At 23.0% G+C, this 21342-nt stretch overlaps 2 protein-coding genes across 3 annotated transcripts in view; both read left to right on the forward strand.

Moving 5' to 3' along the window:
• The window catches only part of LOC129606191 (calbindin-32), a 75965-nt gene extending 59937 nt beyond the window's left edge, over nt 1-16028 (forward strand). The window contains exons 9-12 of one of the 2 annotated variants that reach the window (XM_055516348.1): nt 10314-10325; nt 13168-13224; nt 15094-15165; nt 15257-16028. In XM_055516348.1, the coding sequence (XP_055372323.1) occupies nt 10314-10325; nt 13168-13224; nt 15094-15165; nt 15257-15400 (285 nt within the window). In that variant the 3' untranslated portion in view covers nt 15401-16028. The remainder of the gene's footprint in view (nt 1-10313; nt 10326-13167; nt 13225-15093; nt 15166-15256) is intronic. The other variant, XM_055516349.1, reaches the window with a different exon arrangement.
• A 4442-nt stretch (nt 16029-20470) lies between these two features.
• On the forward strand, nt 20471-21110 carry LOC129606485 (coiled-coil domain-containing protein 103). Its single transcript, XM_055516828.1, has 2 exons — nt 20471-20643; nt 21008-21110. Exons 1-2 carry the CDS (start codon nt 20471-20473, stop codon nt 21108-21110), a joined length of 276 nt encoding a protein of 91 aa, XP_055372803.1.
• Nucleotides 21111-21342: the final 232 nt, after the last annotated feature.

Genomic DNA, 21342 nt, shown 5'->3' on the forward strand with positions numbered 1-21342 from the left:
AGGTTCAGTATATTTTTTCATATGCTATATAACAACAATTAACGTAACTTTATCGTAATATTTTAAACCTTCACAACCTGATTCATGTAAGTTTTAATATTCTTTTATTTTAGATTTACTATAAAAAATAATCTTTAAATAAAAATTTGTACATTCTTTCTTCTATAGAAGACCTTGATATATTTTAACTATTGTTAAAGTATGTTGTTGAAAGAAAAAAAATTGTTGAATTGAAAACTCATTCATTTGAATAAATTAAAATAGTAAAATTATAATTATTAGAGAGAATAACACAATAAATTTATTTCTTTAAAAACTTTAATAATCTAAAAATTTCTGTTAAAGAGGCATGACTAAATTTATTTAGCAGTGAAAAATGTATAGATTTGCTTTGATCAACGCAATTGTAATTTTATATCCTTATATACATATTTTATACCGTGCACCCAAAAGTATGCAACAAAAATTAAAAATATTTTATAAAAGTAATTACAAAAAAAGAACAAAATTTTTGATATTATGGTCAATCGATTACATATGTATCGCCAGAAAAATATTAACTATGAGGGTTGCAAGAAAGAATGAAAATTTTTTATAAATTACTTTTGAATTTGGTAATTGATTTGCTATTATTAAGGATAGCTTTATCTTTTCATTCATAATATAAAATTTTTCATTTATAGAAATCTTGTTTCTATAATTTTATTTCCTCAAAAATTTTATTACCTATATATGCATTATTCTATTTCAATTAATGGGGCATCGATATGTAAAATTCCAAATAAATTTGTTCACTGCTATATACCTGTTCTAAAAATCTAAAAAATTTAAAAGAGTTCACTATAAGAAAGGTCTATATCGCGTTGTTCATTTTACTTCAATCGCATATAAATTATCGTGATTCATGACGACTACTGTAGAAAGCACTTTCGAGAGCAATTTGACAATGATATCTTCTTGCCTCTAGTTCAGTTGGTAGAACGCACGTCTAGAAAACGTTATGTCACTAGTTCGAGCTCATAGTTTGAGGAAAATTTCTTTTTTAATTTTTTTGGATTCGTTCCTTTGACTTAGTCACCTGTTCTGCAGTGTTATGAAGAAATGAATATAAAATTCTCGTTTTCATAAAGCTCGAACCCAGAACAGCATCAAAATGTGACTGTTTCAAACAATATATACAGGCTTTTGGATAATTCTTTCGTCCAAAAATTTTTTTTTTGAAAACAATTTAATTATTTTTCTTTGATTCTTGGAAAATATCAAAATACAAAGAAGATACTATAGCTATATATAGATTTAAAAACTATCAAAAACATTTTTCTACCTTTCAAATAACTTATAAGTATAAAGATTTATATTTTTTTACTCTTAAATGATTTAAAATTTTATACTCTTAACACAATACTCTTATATAAAACATGATTTTTTACTTGCAAAAATAATTCTTATATAGCATTCTAAAACAATATCAAAAGACTCAAACTTAAAGATTATGCAAATCCTTAGTTATAAGTACTTTATACACAAAAAAAGAAAACAAAAATTAAAATGTATACACTCTTGGGATACAAAATATAACAGAATAATTCATATATATGAATAAGTGTGTATGTGTGTAACTATGCTAATATGAGTAAATATTCTGTTTAACTCAGATTTATTCCTATTACATTCATTTTATTGTTTATTTACATTATTTTTTTTTTTTTGTATAAAAGATTTATAGTTAATGTACCTATGTGTTCAACTGCTCATATATAATATCCTTTGCGAGAAGGACGCAAAACTCTATTCAACAAGTGTATTTTGTATATGTTTATGCACATCCATACAAATATACAAATGTGTATTTTACCTAAGATAAATAGTAAAATATTGAAGGGTAAATTTTTATAAAATTTTACATGTATATGTCACATACATACACATATATGATGAGCATTTACGAGTATGTTTAGCTACTAACAATAAAATTGCTTAAACCAATAAACAATTCTTATTGTGTTTTAGAAATTCTGTTTATATGTCATATTGTGAAAAGAAATTTGAGCTTCTTTTTTTATTTTTCAAGGTTTTTGAAAACATAAAAGTAAGAATTAACGAAAATTTTTTACTGCATTATCCCGATTAGTTTCTACGTATTATTGTAAATAAGATTTTAAGGTAGTTAATTTTAAGTCAACTATTTATGTATGTATACATGTAAAATTTCGATAACAGGATACATAGAATGGCAACTCTACTGCTATCTATGTATATATATTTTGACTAAAACATAAGATTTCCTGATATATTAAGGAAGTTAAAAATATTTAAAGCAACTTATTTCTAACAAGTCTCCTATGTGGTTATAGATTAGTTCATGCAGTTTCCTATGTGGTTATAGATTGTTGTACATTTTTGTAAAGAAATTCCCTAATTCTTTAAATTTTTTTTACAAGTGACAGGCAGCGAATAATCTCCATTAAAATATTTTAAATTTTTACTTAAAAAAAGAGTTCACGTACTTTACCTTGCAATTGAGCATTATTCGTAATACATAATTATATGAGCCAATTTCTTGCCCTTTTATCTTCTTCAACAGACCTTATGCGGAATTTTGTAAATGAAACCAATATAAAAATATCGCCAGTACAAAAATATTTATATATACAAATATAAATTGAAAAAAGGATTGCTATTTCTTAAATTGCTAAATCTTACCTAGAATGTCAATCGTAAGGGAATAAACGGTGTACATATTTATATTCTGCTCATTTCTTTAATTTTCAACGTCATTTACTCAAATATACCATTACGTACCATTGTAATAAAATCTAATGTATACAACATCATGTATACACCAAAATATGACATTCTTTCTCATTCTAATACTTATCGGGAATTCTATAAAGGGCAAAATTTAAAAGCAATCGTACACATGTTGTTCTAGTAAAACATTAAATATTTAGTATGTTATAACTAACAATGCTCAATTTGCTAAAACAAACAAGATTGTACACTCCGTATATGTAGGCACATGTTTATTTATAATAATAAATTCCATTTAAATTCATTATTATATTTGGAGATGAATCTTTTCGGCCAAATGAATTGTACAATGAATTCTTCTATAAAAATTTATTGCTCAAGTAAAATTAAAAGAAATTCAGATTTAATGTTCTTATAGTATAGTGTATACATTAATTATGATTACTATGTCACACACTGGTGGTATGTAGGTACAATATAGAGCTTATGTATTTAGTAATTCGAAATTTCAATTAATATTAAAGCAGATAATTTAATAGGTAAATAAAGAAATATGTTTGTTGACTGAATTTGTATTATATAAAAATGAGCATACAATTATAATGAATTTAATGCAAAAAAATTATTTTATACTGAACATTAAATCACTTAATTAAATCGTCACTGTCCCAATTGAAAATTTGAATTCAGTCGACCATGTCATAGTATGATAAGCAATCATGAATGAATAATTAATGTATATGCTTAAAAATAATCTGACATACTCGTAAATGATTTTTGAAATTACATGAGAATTATCAAAATAACTTAAAAAAATTTCACCACTGAATTTTTTGAGAACGGTGGCCATATTCATAAATTTACCTGTATAAATTTTCTGTTATTCATAAATTTACTTGTGTAAATTTCTGAGAATTTTTTAAGGGTTTTACTGAATTTGTTTTGGATTAGCGCTGGGACGGATAACCTCAGCCTTAACGTATTAATTAAATATTTTTAATTACTTCACAATTGCGGGGGTTCAACATTATAAAATGTCATTTCAAATACGATGGTTTAATTAGATTAAGCAATATATAATTGGACCGAGTTAATTTCATTCAAATTAGACGAATGTATCCTATTTATTTTATAATAAAAATTAACAAAATTTATATTGCAAAACATCTAAACAACTTCAGTTTATTCAAGATCACATAAATGTCAATAATTATTTACTTAATTTTTGGTATATGTACATAAAAAGAGTTTTGTACATAAATTGAAAATTAATTTTAAATAAAAAATTTAAATGTCATTTTTCTTAATTATTTAAATCATAATTTAAAATAATTGGCTTAGGTAATTAGTTGTCAAACAATTTATTCATTTTCATGCAATTAACTTTATTGCTAGCTTCCAAAACATTTTTCAAATAAAACATTCTCTTCGTATCAGGTGTTGTCAACTGTTTTTCGTAATGTGTCAAAGTGAAAATTAAATAATCACTAAGAATTAATTCAGTGATATTTTTCTACTAAAGAAGCATATTTTTAATTCATTTGAATTATCATAAATTTTTTAATATTAAAATGTAAATTTTAAAAAGCGTAACGCAATCTCATTTTTACTTATTTACTTTATAAATATTCCACCGTTATCACTAGACTGCTGAAATTCAAGTTAAATATGATTATTGAATCTCTTTATGTGTCTAAATTTTTGATAAACTTATCATATTCGGAAATAAGTGATTCAGTTTAGATTTTAGAATATTAAGTGAAGCTCGTATCATATCACATGTGTCAAATTTAATACTCACATACTAAAACCTAAGTGCTAATTAACCTATTTTTTTCCTATGAAGCACTTTACCTGCATGAGTGTTACTCAAATACAATTGTGTATGTAAAAAATGAAAAATCTTCATAATTCGGAGACCATTCATTTCATTTGAAATTGAAAAAGACGAATACAAACCATTTACTCATTCTACTTTCCCCAGTCAAGATGAATAGAAAAGCGAAACTACATTATAGTCAATATGACTCAAAACATTGTATAAACTTGTATAGTTTGCAGTTTTGTTTCCTATATTTCTTGTGTAAAATGAGTGTTAAATGTACATAAATCAAAATACTATGGAAAAATAAAAGTGAAAAATTGAATTGAAAAAAAAGAAAATTGTTAAATAAAATAACAAAAAAATCTTATTTTTTTAATGTGAACAGTCAAAACACCAAAATATTTTGTTAACCTTTTTGAAATTTTAATTTATACATTTGAGTTTTTTAACATTTAAATACAAATTCTCACTTTCTCATACTAATTCATATTTTTTTTTTTTAAGAAACAAGCGTGAATGAATTTTTGAAATTATTAAATTTATTAGTTGCTCACTGAGAGTTACTTTGAGTTGTCTATGTTTACCGAGATCTGCCTAGTGTATGCTGTTGACGGAGAGGAAAACAAGAATTTTGCCAGCTATAAATTTATAATATAAACACAGATATTAAATATGGCTATATAATATAGAAAAGCAATTAGTTATAAAAATAAAAAACATATAATGTGCAACATAATTTGATAATATTTATTCTTTTCATGTAAAATATTTAATTTGCTCCAGGGAAAAAAATTATTTAAAATTTTGAATGGAATAAATAAGCAAATAATAAATTAGGTGTATAATATGGTACCTGAACATTATGTATATAAATATTCCCTTGTACATAATATAAGTAAGTTTGTTTGTGCAACAACTTTTTATTTTGTTTACTTTAGGAAACGTACATAGGTATACTTTAAGTTTTTTTTTAATTTCTCTGGAATTCTTGTTTAATGACAAAATTTTTTAGTACATGTAAATTTTGAAATTTACATATTAAAAATGTTATGGTTTTCAACATCCAACGAAATCCTTAAAGATTGCAATTAAATTCTCAAAGAAAAATCTAGATTCAACAAGAACAAAGTAAATAAATTTTTGAAAAAATTTGCAATAGAGTAGAGCGCCGTCAAATTGTCACCCATTACTTTTCTTTGTGGGTGCCTGTGTAAATAACACTCAAATTCACTCAATAAACGCATTTGTGTAAACATTTTATAAACAAGTAGAGATCTATTTAGAACTACCATTACCATATTGACATACTTCAAGACAAATATGTGCATACCTACATAATTAAACGATTTGTTTTTTTAGTAAAAAATTCCTAATACAGCATATACATATACTACAGAAACGTATAAATACGTGTAAGTATTGAAAATAAATAAGTAATGAATTCTTATTTGAAATTAAATTAAACCTAATGTGCCTACTGAAGCATCCTTGTAGCGTGTCAAGATTAAATAAAGAATGTGTTTAAGTATAATATCATTCTTATATAAAACATATGTATGTATATCATTAAAATTGAAACATGCTATATATATGAAAATGAACAGTTAATGTAAATATTTTCTATATTAATAGCCCTATATATAATCTACTATAAAAAGGGACACTCCTCAACTATATAAAAAAATGTTCATTTTGATAGTGTAATTAATTATGCAATGTAATTATTTTTATAATTAATGTTATCATGCAAGGATTTTTAAAATTAAGTAAAATTACTTGTATGTATGTATACCGTTTTTAATAATATTTTGAATTACTTATGTGATTTAGTTACTCGTATTCGCATATATATTCAAAATTTTATTAAAACGTTAATACAAAAATTCTAAACATGCTTTTTAAAAGCATTATGATGCGTAAAAAATATTATTCACATAAAACTGTTTATTTGTATTCAGCGTGCTTATTATAAAACAGGATTAGAGAATTAGTCATCGTAATAACGTTATATAAATAGAAAAATATTTAAATGATTATATTCAGCATATAGAATAGTCCGCATTAAGCCTATATTAAGCCATTTATACTTAAATCATAAGTGGATAAAACATTATAATAATAATACTGTTCTACAAATTATGTACATACATAATTTTGTTCAAGGATATTTTATACAGTTCTACCAGCTTCAGTTAATATTACGCATTGATTTCAAATTTAATAAAAAAAAAAATTAGTTACGATTAACCGCAAAACACAAAAACGTAAATAAAAAAACTTAGAAAATGAATTTAAAATATTTTTCAAATCAAATATTAAATATTTGAATAACAGTTCAAGGATATAAGCTTTCAAAAAGTATTGGAAAACCATTAAAATATAATATAAAACTCTCTATATACAACTAATTACATATATGTATGCATAAGTGTTTGTACAAGAAACAACAATATAAAATTTATTTTAACCACATTCTAACAAAAATAAACATTCTATAAACAGCAAATAAAAATTACTTTCATCCTTATATTAATAAAGTCGCGTTTTCGTTTAGTTTTTTTTTTGTTTTTCTTTTTGAAAACCAAAATTTAAATAATTCATTTTTTCTCTTTCTATAAATATTATACAAATTCAAAATTGTAACACAAAATGACATCAAAATTGTAATAATCCTGTACAATGCTATGCATTCTTTACTATGGATTACAAAACAACATTCTGTCAAAACTGAGATTATTTCAAAATGTATGCCACAGTTGTCAAAACAAAATACAGTTTCATTTATTTTAATTGTAAATCTCGAAATTGCCACATGGATTTGAGTAAATTATTCAAAGCAAGCGTGGTAGGAACTAAAAGTTATTTTCAAATTTTTTTTATTTTAAACAATATTTTACATTAACAACAGGAAAATTATATTATCGTGTGTTTCAAATTGGAAACACCGCGAGTTCAGTAATAAGTTTGGTTCAACATCATGTATTTATACAAACTTGTTTCTGGTACATGTTGGACGTTTATGTCCGTCAGCTCGAGCATTTTCAAAACAAATTTAACTTTATTAAGTATAAAATATTTAAAAACAAAATGGCAGATAAATTTATATAAAATTCAAAACCATCTTGAATTGTTGTTAGTTTGAAAACCAAATTGTGTTGCTGAAAAAACAACTTTAAAACTTTATGAAGATTTTGGGTTGAAATATTTTAAATTTTTTGCGTTATGCCCATACATTGCGCTTCTGAATTCGTCCTTTATAAGATTAAAATTTCAAAATTTTGGAGTTATGAGACTTTAAAATATAAGTTGTAGGATACATACATAATTATTTATAAATATATATGTAAAATTAGATACGTCATATAATGAATTTATAATTTGAGTATAACGTTTAAAATCAAAACCTAAATTTTCAAAAATTTTCTTAATAACACAAATAAAAACAAGAGGGTTAATAAATCTTAAAATTTTATTCAAAGAAAATTTCCCAAATAATTCAGTTTTATTTGTTTTATAAAATATGTTTTTCTTTTCTAGTCATGTAATTTTCATATTTAAAAATTAAATCACGACAAAATTATTATGACAAATGAATAAGGATATTATATAATGATGCATGAACATAGGAATTAAGTGTAAGGAAGGATTTTTTAACAAATACTGCAATACACTTTGGGAATATTCAAGCAATGTTCCAAAAATATATTTATTATAAATTAATAACTAACTTTATTCTAACACTTAATTTTAGAGATCCTTTTAAATAAAAAATAAAATGTTAAAATCAAAAAATTTTAAAAAAATTAAACGTCATTAAACAGCTTGATTTACGAAGAAAGGCGAAGTTAAATTTTCAAAATCTCTAATTGATAAATTTTAAAACATTTTTATTTTTTATATAAGAAGCATTGATATAAGTATAGCTTATATGTTATTGCCATTGAATAAAATCAAGATCGTAATTTTCTGATATATTAATTTTTAAAATCGAAAATTTTTAAAGATTTTTGCCAATTTGTTACACTGAAAATGTAATAATCACGAATTTATGTGTTCTCAGATTTTCCCAATTTCAAAGGAAATTTGTTTAAGAACGATTCACAGGCCATAAGTCTAAACTTTCATGAATTTTATTAAAAAATATTCAAAAATTTTCTATTCGTCCTTCAGCATTTCTTAATAAAATTGAGGAAGTGCAAAATTTGAATAAATTTATTTGGAAGGTAAATGTTCTTGCGCGCAGCCCTGATCTTGGCAACTTAATTTCAGATTTTTACCAAAAAAATAAAAACCTGAAATAGCTGATTTTTTATATCGTTACTGAATTTTTAATATCGTTTTTTTCCTTGACAGTAAAATGTTAATGTCTTAAATTTAATGAACTTTTAGATACCACTGAATAATTTATTTCGCAAGAAGAAAATTTTTTCCCTCTCGAATTAAATTTCAAGTTTCGGCGCCTTGTATTTCTTAAGCTGGAAGAAACTAACAGTAATAATGCCATGACAGCAAAAAATATTATTTTATATAATAACTCATACAATTAACCCTTGAATTCGAACATTAGTTTAACGCTTTAAATTTTTTTTTTCATCCTAAATATATGGAATATTTCATAAAAGTAATTTGAATAGTAAATTGTTTTAAAAGCAGTATTTCCACTTGTTCAAGTAAAAAGCACTAATTTAGAAAATAAATAAAAAAAAATTATATTGTCGAAATTACAATCAGTCTCATTGTATATGACATAATAAGGACATTGTAAATAAGGGAAGTGAAAAATCATTTTGTGAAATGTTCTACAATCTTGTAGAACGTAGGTCAATACAGTGCAGTTTTACTGTTTTAATTTTTTTTTTTATTTTTAAATTCCCACAAATATTAAATTTTACGTTTTTATAGAATCATATTTTTGTTGTTCAAATTATTTAAGTTCTAAATTAGAAATGCAAAACAAATTTTAAATGGACTTAATTTTTCAATCTTCTTCATATGAGGGAAGTTAAAAGTAAAAGAGAAATAAATTATTATTACAAAGAGTTTTCTTCAAAAAAATCTAGTATTTCTAAATATATAGATCTGACAATACTGTAATCGAAAATTTACCAACAAGACCTAAAATAATACTGCTGTAAAATGGAAATTTTTAGTAAGTACTTTAAGGGCATGCTATCAGTGATGTAAACTACTAGTGATGCTAACTTGAAGTGATCATAGGTTATTAGTTTGTAGAATAAATTACGCTATAATTAGTAAATCCTCTATAAAATAGTTTAATTACAAAAATAAAAAATCTGAATAAAAATTTTTCTTTAAAATTAAAATATTTCAAATTTAAATTTAATTTTTTTTTTGAATTGTAAGTGTAATAAGCTTTCTGTGTATATTTAAGCACCGAATATAATTTTGAATGCGAAATAAAGAATATATGTATAAAAATTTAGATTTTATATAATTTTTCTATATATATATATATACATAACTCTATCTTACTATCTTTTTTCTCTTTCTCTTTCTTCTCAATCTTCTTCCATTCTATCATTTTTTTATATATATGAATAATAATATGATGTGCACATAAATATTTTTTTTTTAATTTTTTTTTTATAAAATAAACGAAAAATTAAAAATTTTTTTTTTAAAACTTTCCTCAAAATAAAAAATTTACAAATTTAATTAAAATCAAATTTATTTAATTCAATAAATAAATTTATATATGGTGATTTTATGTGAAAAGGAAGGTATTGAAGTGAGTATATTAAATGATTATGCATTTACAATTGTTATTAAAAACAAATAAACAAAACAAAAACAAATGTTTAATAAAACAATTAAATGTTATTTAAAAAATTATGTAAATTTCATTGAAAAATTTTGTTGTTATATAAATTCATTGTGTGTTAAATAATTTATTTTTCATAATTAATTTTTTTTTATTCTTAATTATTTATATTATATAATATTTATGTATGTTATATAATATTAAAATTTACATATATTTTGCTACTTATTTTAATACATACTATAATATATACAATTGCATATTATGCTTAAATTTGATATTACGTTTATAATGTTATAAAATATTATTTTCATGTTTTTTCTTTTTAAATTTAGCACATTTTCCTTTTAGTACAAAGTAACTTTTTTCTTAAAAGACAAAAAAAAAGTACTTTCACAAATTTTTATTTTATTTGCTTTAAGAAACTACACTAAGCCCTCGAGATACGAATTGTTTTGTTTCAAAAATTTATGTCGTAACTCGAAATGTCGTTTGAGTTGGGAAAAAATGTATAAAAACAAAATTTGAATTGGACAAACTATTTTATGTTATAATTCACCTGTTTTTTAGAAAAATTGAACAAAGTTTTAAAAAAAATACGAAACCAAAAAATTTCAATTTTGTATCAAAAATAAAATAAAATTGTCTAAATTGATATGAATATCATTTCAATTCGTATTTTTAATTACTGGCTAGTATTTTTAACTAGAAAGAGTTCATTATTGAAGTATGTGCTTTAGACTTGTCTAATAATTAAATACAAAAATCACTGTTATCTGTCAAAAAAGAAAAATAAAAAAATTTTTAAGGTCGTACCAGGAACATTATCGCAAGCCGAATAAAAATGGCCAAAATTTATACCATGTCGTAACTCAAAATGTCGTATTAGAAGATGTCGTATCTCGAGGACCTAGTGTATATGGTTGATTATTTTTAATAAACATAATATGCTACTCTAAAATTGTTCGTTTCTTTGGTTTATTATTAAAATATCCGTAAATTCGTTGAATTCAAAATTAATTGAATTCAATGAATTTGTATCATTGAATGCTTTTGAATTCAATTTTAAAATTAATGGTTTGATAAAAATTAAGAAATTAAGTTATTATATGAATTAACTAAATTAGGAGAATGTCTTCTAGAAAATCACTTTCTATATGATATCAAATAATATCTAATTAAATTTACTACTAATTTTCCAAATTTAATGTAAATACGAAAATTAATTAATTCAAAATCTGTAAAAGAATCAAATTCATATATTATTGATCGACCTAGAAAAGATCCTAATTACCTAAATTTTGGAATTTCGTAAAGAAAGTGCAACAAACGAGAAATATTCCATTATGGTCTTTATTATGATCGGCGAAGCGAAGGAAAATTTTTTCCGAATATGAATTTTTGGTATTATGATTAGCGAATTTGTTTAAGTTTTAGGCGAATGAGCTGTCGAATGAAAATTCTGTGTGACAAGCTTGGCGAATGAAACCAAAAATCAAAATAATACCTAAAAGTTTATAGTGATAAAATAGAAAAATCCAAACTATTGTCCAAGTTCATAAAATTCTACAAATTATTGTAAAAAATACTGATTGTTTAATATTAATTTAAGCGTGAAAAAAGCGAACCAAAAAAAATTCAAGCATTAATTAAAATAATGAACAACAACTCCGACATTACTAAAGGGATAGGAAAATTCAATTGGTTTTGCAAAAAAGCAAAAACAATTTGCATATGTATAGTGTTAACCTTATTCTCCTTTTATTATTTTCAGTAGATTTTCTGATGTATTTCGGTAGCAACATTTTGGATCTGACGAATGAAAGCATTCGCCGATCATAATTTAAAATGTCATTTGATTCGCCCAGTCCATTCGACTCGCCTAGCCATTCGCTTCGCCGATCATAATAAGGGTGTATGTCTTACAAAATTAAATTTGTACATAAATTCATACAATCTTATAAAGAAGATAAACACATTCAATTTTAACCATTTTTCGATATAAATTTGATTTGGTACCGATTCCATGTCAAATCAAATTAAATTGATACTAAACTAAATGTCAGCTCTAGAATATTCCTCAGCTTTCTTGTTATTGCAAATTTTTTTAATTTTAATATCGTATATTGAGTTATACGATATTCGCACTTTTATTTCGCACCCAAATTATAATCTTAGCTTAAAAATTCTGCTTAACTGCTTAATATTCTTAAAATGCCTATATTAAATTGTAAAAAAAAAAATATAGGAAAATGTGCAAAAATTGTTGTTATTAAAATGTAGTAGTTTCTTTTTTAATTTTATTTTGGCTAAATTGAAAAATAATTAAAAAAAAAAACATTGAAATTTGCATGTGTTAACAAAATTTTCAATAAAATGTTTAAAAAATTAAAAAGACATTTTTTAAGTTTTACACTTTATCTTCACTTTATATTGTAAATAATTATTGCAAATTTTATTTTTCTATATACAATTTATTTTCTCTTAAGCCCTTAAATTAATTTTTTTAAATTTAAATGCTAAAGAATATACGAAAGAAAAAATTCTAAAAAAAATACTTTACTGTTTAAAACATGATTCGAAACTATCATTTGATGTTAAATATTAGGACTCTTATAAATATTATATAATATTTTGAATAAGTTCGTAAAAACACAGAAAAAAAAAAATTGTTCTAAATTCTGTAATCAGTATTATTTGAGTTCATAAAAAGTAATATAAGCTGTTAAAATTGACATGTTCCTATTGATAACATTGCTGTTATTAAAGAAAAACTCTTATTAATTCAAATTTTATATGTTATTTGCAGGGTGCTGCCAAACTTACAAAAGATGACATCGAAAAAGTTTTTTCATTATACGATAGGGTAAGGAGCTTTTTGAATATCAATGGAGAGTAAACTAAAATTAAAATTTTCATTTTTTTTTTCTAATTAAATATTTAATAATGATTGGTTTTAACCCTCCATTATTTTATTTTATGTTTCTTTTGTTTTTTTGGGTTATATTTTTGTGGTGTTATTTTATGTAGATATTCTTTATGTATGAGTATATGTACATTGAACCAAATATGTAACACTATGGTTTTAATTTATTAAAAAAAAGAAGATTGTTGCGTAAAATAAAGGATGTTATAAAGTATGTTAAACTTTTAGTTGTATCGTACATACATAGAAATTTATCTTTGGATGAGTTATCAAAACACCTTAGGTCATTAAATTGAGGTGAGGTGTATATCACACTTACAGTAAAGTAGTTAAACAGATTTAAAAATATCATAAGAACGAAAAAAAATAGAGTTGATCATGTCAACTTTATGATAACCGTATGAATATTTTGCAAAAGCTACAAGTGACAGTACAAAAAAGTATTCACTACTAACGTGAGTTAACTGTGAACGTGAACAGTTAACTACACTTAGTTGTATATGTTATACAAATTGTATGGATTTAATACAAATTATTTTTGAATTTGTGTAGCAGTTGTTATACGTACTTATATACAACCATTACAATATTTTATTGGAATAATGGGCCATATTACCGCCCTCGTTTATGCAAAGTTTCAATATTTTAGGCTTTATAGTTTTCGAGACATTACCAAATTATTTAAGGGATTACATGGAAACTATGCAAGATATAATTTTATTCATTTATGCGAAATTAACTAAATATTTTTTGCATAGCAAGAACTCGAACCACTGCTTTCATTAAACAAAAGTTAAAAAGAGTTCTTCAAACTCTTAATAATTCGTGAAAATTTAAACAATTTAATGACATTTGAATTATCTCTGGGACGGACAAACGAGCGGACAGACAAACAGAATGGACCAGTATAAATGTGACTATAACTCAGAATTCGATACTGATAAAAAGAACAATGCTTGTGCTATATCTCATACGTATATTTCTCAGCATTACAAATGGATTGAAAAATTTATAATACCATCCAAAGAACTTTTCGTACAAGTATTAAAAATAGCAGGAACATAAGCGAACATATGCTTCAATACGAAGCCGCAAATTGGTGTTTTGTTTTCGGTTTAAGACTTTTTTTTTTCCTAAAATGAATTTTTTTTTTTTTGATGAGGGGTTGAAAAATTGCAAGTTTTTTTTATAAAGTTTAATTATTCTTATTAATTGGCTCGTAGGGTGTTTCTTTAAAAAACTTACTCAAATTTTTTAATACAAATACCTTGTATACACAACTATACTTCATTATAAAAATGACTTCTGTATATAGATTAACATTTTTTTATATCTATCCCTCCATCTCTTTATCACAACTTCCCACCCGCAGGGTAAACTTTGCGAAACTCTTTTTCAAATCTCTTTCCGGATTTTTTTAAATTTTAACTATTATAAATGTTCACAAACAATCTGAAGGCGAGATTAATCAAAAAACTAAAACGGTCTATACTCCTATAGTGAAAATTTTTTATTCGTTTGAATCCAACCAAAATGTTCTCAACATTGATTTTGTTCGTCATTTTTCAAAACAAAATAACTTGATTTTGCCTCAACCTTCGGCTATTATTTTTTTTTTAATTTATCCTAAAATTAGGCAATTTTACTCAAATCGTTTGAAAACTTTAATAAAGAATTTCTCACTTTCCCAAAAATTACAAATTCGTCAAGGTTAAATATGTTTTTCCATAAAAAATATTGATCAAATCCGACCTTAATTGCCATAATATTTAAACTAAACTTTATTTATAATATTAATAAATTTTTTAGGATAACAACGGAAGTATTGAAAATGAAGAACTTCGAGGTTTTTTGAAAGATTTATTGGAATTAGTGAAAAAGGTAATTTAATATTTAATTTGAAAATAATTGAAAATATTTTTGAATAAAATTCAATTTTTCAATATTATTTGAAACACTTCAAATATTCAAGGATTATGACGCACAAGATTTAATTGAATTTGAAGAAACAATTTTACGTGGTGTGGGTTACGATAAAGAAGGAAAAATCTCACGAAAAGAACTTACAATGATTTTGCTAACGTTAGCAAAAATGCCACCAGAGGATGAACAGTAAACTACTCTGTAATAATATTTTTATTTTATTATTTTACTAATTTTTCAATTAATATTATATAACGAAAGTTTTAAAATTTACTTAAGTATTTTTAATTTCAAAATTTTACAAATTTTAATATTATATCAATAAATTATATTACAAAGAATATTTAAAACGGGAAAACTATTTATTAATTTATTAAAAACGAAGAAAACAAATTTAATTAAATCTATAGGTACAAAAAAAAAAATTAAAATGAAAAAAAATTTAGAACAAAAAAATATTTTAGTTAATTTAAGCTCAATAAAGTAAAAAACAAAATATTTTTAAATTTATCAAATTATCTAAAATCCTAAAATGCCAAAAAATTTGAACTTTCTCAAATACAAATAAGTGATAATCGAATTATTAAAATATATACTTATCTATATAATTTACATATGTATATGTTAATCAGACAAGTTTTCAGTAATCAATGTGGAAAAACTTAATGGTAGAAATAAGATTATGAATTAAATTTTAATAACAACGACAAAGAAAAAAAAACGCTTGTCAAAATGGCATAATAATTAAATTTTTTTTTTCGTGGTACTCATTAACTTAATAAACGCTTCGATTCCAAAATTACAGTAACACGGTGTTAATACACAATTACGTAAGTTCGTCTACAAATTCGTAGTTGCTGAATTTTGTAATAACACAGTATTACTGCATTTTTGAAGCTATACGGAGGTTTTAAATCGAAATCTTGGGAAATATATTTGATAACACTTCTTAAGTTACACTTACAAAAGTCTTTTAAATTTTTCAAGATTAAATTATTTTATATTCAGTTTATTCAGCAATTGAATCTTCTGCTTAAAAAGCAAATTAACAAAAATTTCTGTTTCTATTAATGTCAAACATTGTTATAAATTTTCACTAATTTGTGATCCCTTAAATTATAAAATAATTCAAGGGCTCACAAATTAGTAACAATATTATTTAATTTATAAAATATTTAAAGTAAATTATTAATTTTACAATTAATTAATTATTATGCCGTTATATGCATGCATAACCATATTATTTATTTGCGAATTGGCAACAATATTTATTAAGTACATATTTTACAACAAATATGTAGATTTGGTGTAAAACAAAAAATTCAAAAATATATACACAAAAATAATTTATAATAAAAAAATCAACGTGGCCGCAATATTTATTAAAATTCAAACTTTCGATAATAATTTTCTTGCTTTTCAAATTTTTCAAAAATACAAATTCTATATAAAATACTCGTATATGTACAGAATAACCTAAAAGTGTGAAATTTAATTTTTATGAGAAGATTATACCCTGAACACTCTCAGTTATAGAGAAACTGTTATCTACAATTAACTGAATCTTTCTCATATTAAATTAATATTCACATTATATACGTATATATATATATGTATAAGTAAATATTCAAAAATATTATAAAATAATCAATATGCAAATTTAATTTATATATAAAAAAATTTGGATAAAATTTAAATAAATAAAAAATTTTTAAAATTACTTTTTGCTATAACTTTAAACTGTTGCACTATTGACAGTTCTATTGATATGTTAGAAAAAACAAACGCTGTCAATTAGACATGCCCCAGCCTCTTAAAAATTATATACATACATATTTTAAATAAAAGTCTAGTCAAAAAAAAGTATAAAATTTATAAAATAATCATGTAAAAATTAAATGAGAGGTTGTCAAACAAATCAACCTCAACAAAAAATTAAAAACAAAAAAAAAAATAAATAAATTAATATTAAAAATAATAAAAATTTTATCATTATTAAACATATTTGATTAAAGAATTTACTAAGTTAACAAAACTGTTAGTGATATTTTAATAATTTTACTGTTTTAAAAAAAGAAAATTAAAAAAAAAAATATTTAGAAAATCAAAAATTTAAATAATCTATAATGTGACAAAAAAGAGTATAACTACTTGTAATTTCTTATTATGACAACAATATTAATATTTTCAGTCTGTAAAATAATATTTTAATTAAGTATTATTTTTTTGTAATTTTACTAAGTTACTATGAAAGAAATCTATTTTTAAAATCTAATTTATTTATTACTAACGTACATACATGTATAATAGTATATAAAAGTAAATAAAGATATTAAAATCATTAACATTGTTCTCTATCATATTGATAGTCGACTTGCAGCCTATAATGTTGTCTGCCCGTCTTTGTTTACAATCTCTAACTTCAAAATCAAAATTGTACTGTAAAAAGGTATTCTGTATTAAATATACTCTTCAGCATTAACAACTCTGAAGCTGAATTATGTTTCAACACCGTAATACTTGCAATTTTGAAGTTAAGGATCAAGTTTACGTCTTTTTTTTTTTGATTGTTGGATATCATGAAGTTACTAAACATTATTCTTTGAAAAAAGCCATGACTTCAAGAAAAGGAAGAGGAATATAAAATTAGTGCCCTAAGCACGCTTTAGTACTGTTACTTAATTATTACTAAGTGTGGGGGAAATTATTATTTCAAACTGAATTTTGTAAAAAAACAATATCAATTACGTTTACAAATAACTTAAGTTCCAAACTGCAGCAATACAGTTTTAAAATTTGAAATTCAGCTTGGGACATACAGTCTCCGAAATTAATCTAAAAAGCATATTACTACAATGTATAGAATTAAAGGTTGTTCTCTTGTTCGCTTTCATAACCAGAATTAATTTCAAATATTTATGAAATATTAATGCATGCGAAAATTTACGAGACATCTATATTATTCAGTGCATTTATGTGTATATTAGCTTAGAGTTTCTGTTTTTGACGTTACCGTAAATATTAATATCTTAATAATGATCAAAACTCAAAATTCACTAATAAATTTCAATTTAAATGAATTTTAATGCTAGTAACGAACTTGAAATTACGCGCATGTACATACATATTCACTTTTATTATGTTTAATTATTAAATTTTCTTAAATTAAATATTTTATTTAAAAATATCATTTAATATACACATATAATTTAAGTCCATTTTATATTTCTCTTCTTTATTAAATTTTATAATCAATAATTCTTCTAATTAAAATCAAAGATGCTAAAAATTTCAGTATCTTAAACAAGAACCAACAAATCTTGCATTATTAAAACAACTCTTACAAAAACTTGGAGGAACATCTTTAAGATTTTAATTTAAAATAAAAAGTCATTATTATATCACATACAAACATATCTTCATATATTCATACTGTAATTAAACTGTCATTAAATACAAGAATTAAAACTTTTTTTACTAAAGTTTGTTCTTTAAATATTTTTAACATTCATTCTAAATTTTAGTTAAAACGCTTTCTAATAGTTTTGCTAGACTATATAGAATTTAGTTCCAGAAAAAAATAATTTATCACAAAATAATAAATTTACAATTTAAAATTGGAATAAAATTTAAAATATACATTATACTTATATATTTATATGTACATAATACACTTGTGCATACATATATATGCATTCATAATATGCGTATTTTGTACTATGATTGTACATTATGTATGAGACATAATAATTATGTTCAAAACATAAAATATATTAAAGGTATAAGTACTCAATTAAAAAAAAATTCAAGATGAAATAAATGTAAATTATGTTCAATTATAAATTCTGTAATAAAAATTTAAAAAATAACATTATGTATATCAATAAATAATATCGAGCTTAATTTTACATTATAATTATAAATTCATAAATATTAAATGTTACTGTAATGCTGTTAAATTCAAAACTATAAAATTATACAATAAAAAACTTTAAGCTAAATAAATATGCGGAAGAAAATAATTGTAATTTTTATTTTTAAATTTTCGGTTACTCTATTACACTTTATTACTTTGCAACTATACAGGAACAAATGAACAATTTACAAGTTGAAAATTAAGATTAATAGCTAAAACCTAAACTAGAAACCAGAAATATGGGTGCTGGTAAATTGATTTTTAAATAGAAGCCGCTTAAAAGATTAAAAGTTGTTTAAAAATTGGTTCTGAAACTGGAATCTAGAAGTTGCCTATTAATAATCTTTTTTTGGGAATGTTCGATATTTTGTTATTGTGAACGATATTCTTGTGCGTGAAAGATTTTTCTTTGAATACATTTCCTTTTTTAAATTTTAAAAGACGATTCGGTGTTAAAAAGTTTTGATACGAATTCAAATATAGCGCTGAAAAGGATCTACTTTGAAATTTTTGATTTACTTGCTTATTTAAAAAAAATTCTATGTCATTTTCGGTGTGTTTATGTGTTACTTTTGTGTGTATTAAAGATTGTAGAAATTGTTCCCTTGTCCAAAAAGGTTGATAGATCTGATATTAATAATTATTTTCCACGTTTTCAAAATTTCTTAAAACAAAAATAATTAATTTTTTCAATAGAAACTATTTTTTTTTTAATAAGGCACATGTTAGGTTTATGGCAGGTATATTTTCAGAGGATGCAATTTCAAAATTTCAGTGGAACTTGCTAAACCTACTGATCAGATAAACCACATTAATTCGTCTGACAACGATATTTAAACTATGCATACATACATATGTATATGTGCATATGTATATTAAAAAAAGTATATTCATATCAAATTAAATAATTTTATTATTTGAATGTTGAAAATTTAGAAACTTTGTAATTTCAAATTAACTTCTTCAATATGTAGAATTAATATACTCACCAAAAAAAGCATTATATAAACACACTCAACATGTAATCAGCTGTGCTGTAGTGATGAAAACAACATTCTCCTTTCTTTTGGTTTATCCATGGATACCATATTTATTTTGGTTAGATTCCATTATTACACCCACAACAGTACAAATGTATTTAACATACTAAACCATTTTTAGTTTAATACTAAAAGAATATCGATTTAACATGCTAAAAATTTAAAGTAAATACACTAAAAATTTTAAATAATTTTAAAAAATTTAAAACAATTTTAATTTGAATTTAATTGTTTATGCATAATAGCCTGCTTTAATTAAGTCAATTTTTTTTTAAATTTAATTAAAATAAAAACATTTTACTTTAAAATGTCACTTGAAAAAACTTTACCATATGAATGTTTTAATGAACTCACAGAATTAGAATTGTTAAAACTTCGAGAGTCTTGTCTTAATTCTTTAAAAGAAGAAAAATTGTATTACATTAGAAATGATGCCAAAATTCGGGCTATTCAATCAACAAGCTCTTATGATGAATTTAAGTAAGTATATTTTAAATAAAATATTTATTTTACAAGAAAAATAATTGAATTTTTCTGAACGGGTAAACGTAATTTTTAATGTCCTTAAATTAAAATAAGGAAATAATAATTCAAATCTAAAGTTTCTCGAAAAAATCATAAAAAATTTTAAGTACATTCTCATGTTTTTTGTAATTAACACGAATTTATTTTTCAATAAAATATGATAACGAAGGTGAATCAAAAATGAATAAGGCTTCAAAAATTAGAAAAAATCGTAATTGTCTATAATTATTAAAAAATATACCCTACTTAAAAACTAATTGCTTAATTTTATTTAATACTTTACCCTACTGAATTTAATTCAAATTATATTCATTTTTAGGGATATAGTTGATGGAGCTCATTTAAAGCCACTAAGTAAATTTGATAAAAACAATGCTAGCACTAAAAACCGGCTTTGGAATTCTGCAGCTCCAGAAAAATAAATATTTAATTTAAATATTTAATAATATGTATGCACAAAACGCAAAAAAAAATTGTCAATTTTAAAAAAATTATTTAGTGATAAACGTTGTTCCAGTAATATTTCATTCGTTTTTATGCTCTTATACTGAATTGGATAAAATATTGAAACATTTTGCAGGAAGTATGTACGTATTTATAGATATGTACATATATATTTATTTTTTTCGTTTAAGATAACATATGTGTAAGTAA

The sequence above is a fragment of the Condylostylus longicornis genome, unplaced genomic scaffold (assembly GCF_029603195.1).
Source record: "Condylostylus longicornis isolate FDR11 unplaced genomic scaffold, ASM2960319v2 ptg000018l, whole genome shotgun sequence".
Taxonomy (NCBI): Eukaryota; Metazoa; Arthropoda; class Insecta; order Diptera; family Dolichopodidae; genus Condylostylus; species Condylostylus longicornis.